General features: G+C 46.8%; 1 protein-coding gene across 1 annotated transcript; it reads left to right on the top strand.

Moving 5' to 3' along the window:
• The first annotated feature begins 709 nt into the window (after positions 1-709).
• Positions 710-4,875, top strand: LOC100285532 (uncharacterized). The gene is given in 5 exon segments (NM_001158423.1): positions 710-1,830; positions 2,734-2,801; positions 3,744-3,875; positions 4,110-4,271; positions 4,428-4,875. Coding segments are annotated over 5 exon segments (1,167 nt in total). The 5' UTR covers positions 710-1,229; the 3' UTR covers positions 4,632-4,875.
• The last annotated feature ends 754 nt before the right edge of the window (positions 4,876-5,629 follow it).

Below are 5,629 nucleotides of genomic sequence, written 5' to 3'. Positions count from 1 at the left end.
CAGAACCCGGTGGCTGGCGCCATCGCCGAGAAGGAATCAACATGTCGCCTGTGGGAGCAGTGTGACAGGAGCGAGGTTTCCCCCTCACCGTCGCTACGATTGGTGGAGCCGAAGGGCAAGGCAGGGGAAGAATGCAGGGCGTGAGGAGCAGTGGAGCAAGACCGCCCAACGAGCGGGAGGGGAGGGCCGCGTGGCGAGGGGGGAGGGAGGTGGCTTTAATGCAGAGCATGGGCAGGCGCATCTAGCGCACCACGCGTGAGCGAGGCCGATGACGGATGGTTAGGGAGCAGAGGTTGCGGGCGGGAGGTAGCTTTAACGTAGAGCTTGGCACACGCGAGGTCGACGACAGATGGTTAGGGAGCGGACGTTGCAGGCACGGCTAGCGGCAACAATTGGCTAGGGAGGGGAGGTTGCGGGCGCGGCTAGCATAGAGCATGGTTTGTTGGAGCGCGGCGTATAACCGTAAGAATGATACATGAACACTTGTTCAAAAATGCTGCATTATAATAGTAGAGAAGAGATAGATATAGAGAAGAGATTTGAACCACCAACCCAACGATTGAACGATTTGGGTGATTCATCACCACACTTAACTCACACTCACAGTTAGTAGCAATGTGCCATTCTTTCTGCCTCTCACAGAGAATCCTCGAATGCATACACAATTACACACACACATACACACTCTCTCTCCTCGAACACATACAGCATACATGCTCGCTCTTCCTCGTCTAGTCGTCTTGGTGAGTCTGATCCCTCTCTCCTTCCGTCATCCACCATCTCTAGGGTTTTAGCGCCCCATTTTCGCATCGCCATTCCCGATCGGATCGCCCCTTCCCCACCCAACCCTCCGGCGCCGCCACCCTTCGTGTCAGAGGGTCGGTCTCCACCGAAAGCCTCGCAACAAATCTCCTCCGTTTCTTGCTCCGGCCATTTGTTGCAAAGATCGTGTTTTCCCCCCCTCATCCATGCCTCGCGTTCCATCCCTTCCGTCCCCGGAAATCCCTCCGCTTTCTTGAGATCTCCCGTTCCTCGATCTGACCTCGCCTCGTCCCGCCACCACAAGCAACAGCTGTTTTGCGCCACGATCCTCAGGGTTGCGATTCTCGCGTCCATTTGCTCGCCCCAATACCTTTCGGGAGCATCTGATCTCGAACAGTGAGACAAAGTAGCCACCTTTGTGCCGTTCCTTGCGTATCGGTGGGTGGCGGCGCTGCCCATTCCTATGAATGGACGGGAGGGAGTCCACGGTGGCGTCGGGGCCCAACTTCTCGTCCTTCTTCGCGCAGCACCGGGGCATCGGGGCGCCGGGTGTCCCCGGCCACTCGCAGGGGCTTCACGCCCCGCCGCCCGGTGGGTACCGGCAGCATCTTGATGCTGTCTCTGCGGGGTATGCATTCCAGACCCCGCATGTTGGGGGTCCCAGCATTGGGCAGGGGTACGAGGCCTCACCTCATGCGGCACAGCACAGCGCCGGTGGCGGCTCTGGCTCCGGTGGTTGTGGTGGTATGGACATTGGCATGGGTGCGGCCGTGAGTGCCGATGTTAAGGGGGATCAGGGGAGTGGGCCTGGCCAGGATGAGCAGGTGAAGAAGAAGCGGGGCAGGCCAAGAAAATATAAGCCTGATGGGTCTGTGACTCTTGGGTTATCACCCACTTCATCATCGACGCCTCACTCGTCCAGCTCGGGGATGGGAACCATGGTTAACACTCCAGGCTCTGGATTTGGGTCTGGAGGATCAGGGGGTTCAGGTTCTGGTGCACCATCAGAGAAACGTGGCAGGGGGCGGCCACCTGGCTCTGGAAAGATGCAACAGCTGGCTTCGCTTGGTGAGCTTCTGGGGTCTTGTAATTTTCACTTATACATATCCTATGCGTTACAACTTTAGATATATACCATTAAAAGATTACAACTTTAGATATATACCATTGGCTTCACATGTCATTGACTCATGTGAACCCCACATGTAAGTGAGATAGCAATGATGCATATCTAAAGTTATAATTTTTTAATGGTACAGATCCAAATTTCCCTTTAATGGAATAATTGATTCATATGGCTTACGTATACTTTGTTTGCACTACTGAATGAAATGTGCTAGGCAATTATGGTAGGTTTAAATTTCGAATGATGAATCTAGACACATAATGTATTGTTATATTAAGATGAATGAATACTGGACTTTAGTGTATATATTCTGTTGAGCAACTGGATCAACTCTGAACAATGCATTCTATCGTACCTGTGCTTTTGGTTTATTTCTTATGCTACATCCACTACCTGTCCTCCCCATGATTGCTAGACCGTTATTCACCTATTGGCCTGTGGAATATATATAACTGCCATTGTGGTTGTGGGCTGTGGCATATACAATCACCTCGCATTATGTCCTGTTGACAGTTCTGTTGCATGACCTTTTCAGGATTTTACTCTGAATTTGAGTAGGCCCTGACATGCCTTTTAAGCATCTTTTTTTGTCGTTTTTTTCTAAATTGCGATCATGAATTCAAAGTTCTTGAATTAACAACATATTTATATTGTCTTCTGGCTCTGTTATGTTAAGCAAGCAGTTGACCTCTTTTACTACATTGTTTCTTCCCAAAAGAAAAAGGGAGAAGTGAACCCTTTTCCTAAATACCTTTTTTGTTATTTTGTGTTCCCTTTTGTTTATATGCATGAACTGGTGATTTGTGCATCTCCGTTGTCTGATGAAATTTTATTGTCTTGTTTAGGAAAGTGGTTTCTTGGCTCTGTTGGAACAGGTTTTACTCCGCATGTGATTATTATTCAACCAGGAGAGGTAAGTCTGGATGAACACTAACTGATGATTAATTTTCAAAAGGGTTGATTTATGCATGATTTCTATGTGGGTGTGGGGCTTCTTGATTGCGTAGTGGCATGAATGATGGGTGGTGATAGTTTGTATCTGATGCTGCAAATTACCTTCAAATTGTATCTGGTTTACCCAAATACCCAGTGTGCATATCCAATAAATTTCTTCCTGTAATAAAGGGTATCTGTTAAATGCAGTATCCGAATAGAAATGCCAGATGAATCTGGAGATAGTGTAGAAAACCCTTCTTTGATGGTCAATTGTATTTGTTATTTCCAACTCATGGATGACATTTAGTGGCTTCTATATTACCAACATACATTAGGTTACAGCCATTTCATGAGCTGTCAAATGAGGAATATATCATTGATATTGAAGGAGGTCGTAACGTGAGATGGTTGCAGCTGCTTTAGCATCATTTGTTACAGCATGCAAACTAACTTCTCTAGATAATGGGACTTGCACGCATCATTAGCATTCTGGTCTCTGAAGCTGCTTGATGTGACACGCACAATTTCACTTAGTTTGTATTATCGTGGCAATCATACACCTAATGTCATATACCCAATAAAATCCTCTATCCTTGAAGACCATTGCACATATGGTTTTGTTTTAAAAATGGAAGACTTGGCGCCTACAAGGTCCTGGTCTAGGCTTGTACATTGAACCATGTTAAAGAGCAGTTCAACTTTGAGGGTTATCTACTTGAGAATAATCTTTGTTTATTGATCTATGTTTCTATGTACTAGAGAATAACCTTTGGGATTAAATCGCCAAAGGACTTTGTTGTTCTTCTTGTTTTTAATGTTGCTATCTGGTTGGTGGTTGCTACTTGCTATAGTGCGAATTGTTTACTCTGGTAAAATACCAACCATGGGAGTGCTGACTATAGCTTTCCTGTCGGTGCAGGACGTTGCTGCGAGAATAATGGCCTTCTCACAGCAAGGCCCAAGGGCAGTGTGCATCATTTCAGCAACTGGAGCTATTTCTACAGCAACCCTTCACCAGGATTCAGACTCCGGTGGTGTGGTTACATATGAGGTATGTTGCTGTTGGTTACCATTTCCGTAAAAACTACTGCACACATGCGTTCTATTCTTCTCTTGTTGCACATTTGAATATAAATGTTTTGCCTACTGTGCAAATTAAACAAAATGTTTGCTGCTAGCACTTGCCTGGATTGTTGGATTGCTTGCATCTTACAGCTGAAGTATTGCCTTATTGTTTCGTTCTCTTCTAGTTTTGTATCCTTATGCTTTATTGTTGGTTTGGCAGGGCCGATTTGAGATCCTGTGCCTTTCTGGGTCATACTTGGTGGTAGAGGATGGTGGCACACGGACCCGAAGCGGAGGTCTTTGCATAGCTTTGTGTGGTCCTGACCACAGGGTTATTGGTGGGAGTGTAGGCGGAGTCCTGACAGCAGCTGGAACAGTTCAGGTGAGTGTGATACAAGTATAGACCATCTGACTGACCTTTAGTGAAGTAATTATATATGGATATACCGTCGGCATTGCAGTTTTGGTGTCGTATGGTTTGTTTTCTATGTCATCTTCTGCATAAAGAGAAAGGAACCGTGGTTTTGCATTGCTGCAGGTGATAGTGGGGAGCTTCATGTACGGAGGTTCGAAGAAGAACAAGGTGAAAGCGGAGGTGGACATGGAGCCCGAGGAGGTGGCACCCGCGGAGCACAGTGGCATGGTCCCTCCTGCGATGAGTGGCGGCGGGTGGGAAGCGGGCATGATGAGGCAGATGGACTCGAGAACTCCTGCCATTGATATCAACTCGATCCGCGGGTAGTAGGGTAGCAGTTGTTGCCTGGTTGGGTGGATAAAGGCTCTGTGACAAAGTCGAATCCTCCTCCTAGGACACACACAGCACGCATGTACTAACTAACTAACTAACAGCTCTGTTGCTGTGGTTTAGGATACTCAGAACTCCGAGTATATCGTATGTGATATTGTTGTTGTATGAAATAATTAACGGTTGGTTGGTCGTGTTATTATGTTAAATATATATATGAAATGCTGCTGTTGGGTCTCCACTCCAATTATATATGATTCCATACAGATATGACTGCTGTTGCGAAATGAATGGATTGAGTTGGTACTGATTGTTAACATTTATATATATGACTCCATACAGATATGCTCTGAAAGTATATTTATTTATCTATCCATATAGATGTAGCAAAACTTTAAAAACTGTCTGCTTTATGAGCCATTGGTATTTTACTTGATTTCGCGCGCGCGTGTGGAAAGAAGCAACGACCAAAGAGAAGAGCTGACCGCAATGCCTCCCTCCCTCCGTTGTTTGCGGTCCTTCGCTGTCTTCTTCCCAAGGCGTTTGACGATTTGGATTGCTCACTCTGAATGTCGAGGTGCGTTCTCTGCGGACGATTTGAATTGCTCTTTTGGAAAAAGGTTTCAAAAGGAAGTTTTCGCTCGCCGGCTTTAAACAATAGTTCAAATTTATTAAGCATCAATTCTTCCTTGAGTTCAATCAAATTTGGATCATTCGAATGTTTGTTACTGGTTGGCTCGCCTTCTGTTCAAACCAGCCGCTTTGGTCGCTGCCCTCTTAGCTAATTCTTGTCCGTCGGTTGATACATGACTTGATTACGTCTGTTGTCGGAGAAATGATCCCCGATCACTGGGACCCGCGGGTCAGAGAGCACGTAGGGGAAAGAGCCCCCAGTCACTGGAGCCCATTAGTCAGTTGGGAGAGGTGGATGTGTCAACCCTAAAAGAACCTGTCTCGATCAAACCCTGCGGCACCAAGCTTGGGGTCGGGTGTGG

This window comes from Zea mays, chromosome 5 (assembly GCF_902167145.1).
Source record: "Zea mays cultivar B73 chromosome 5, Zm-B73-REFERENCE-NAM-5.0, whole genome shotgun sequence".
NCBI classification, from domain to species: domain Eukaryota; kingdom Viridiplantae; phylum Streptophyta; class Magnoliopsida; order Poales; family Poaceae; genus Zea; species Zea mays.
Note: the sequence above shows the minus strand (reverse complement) of the source record. Positions and strands in the feature narration are given on the sequence as shown.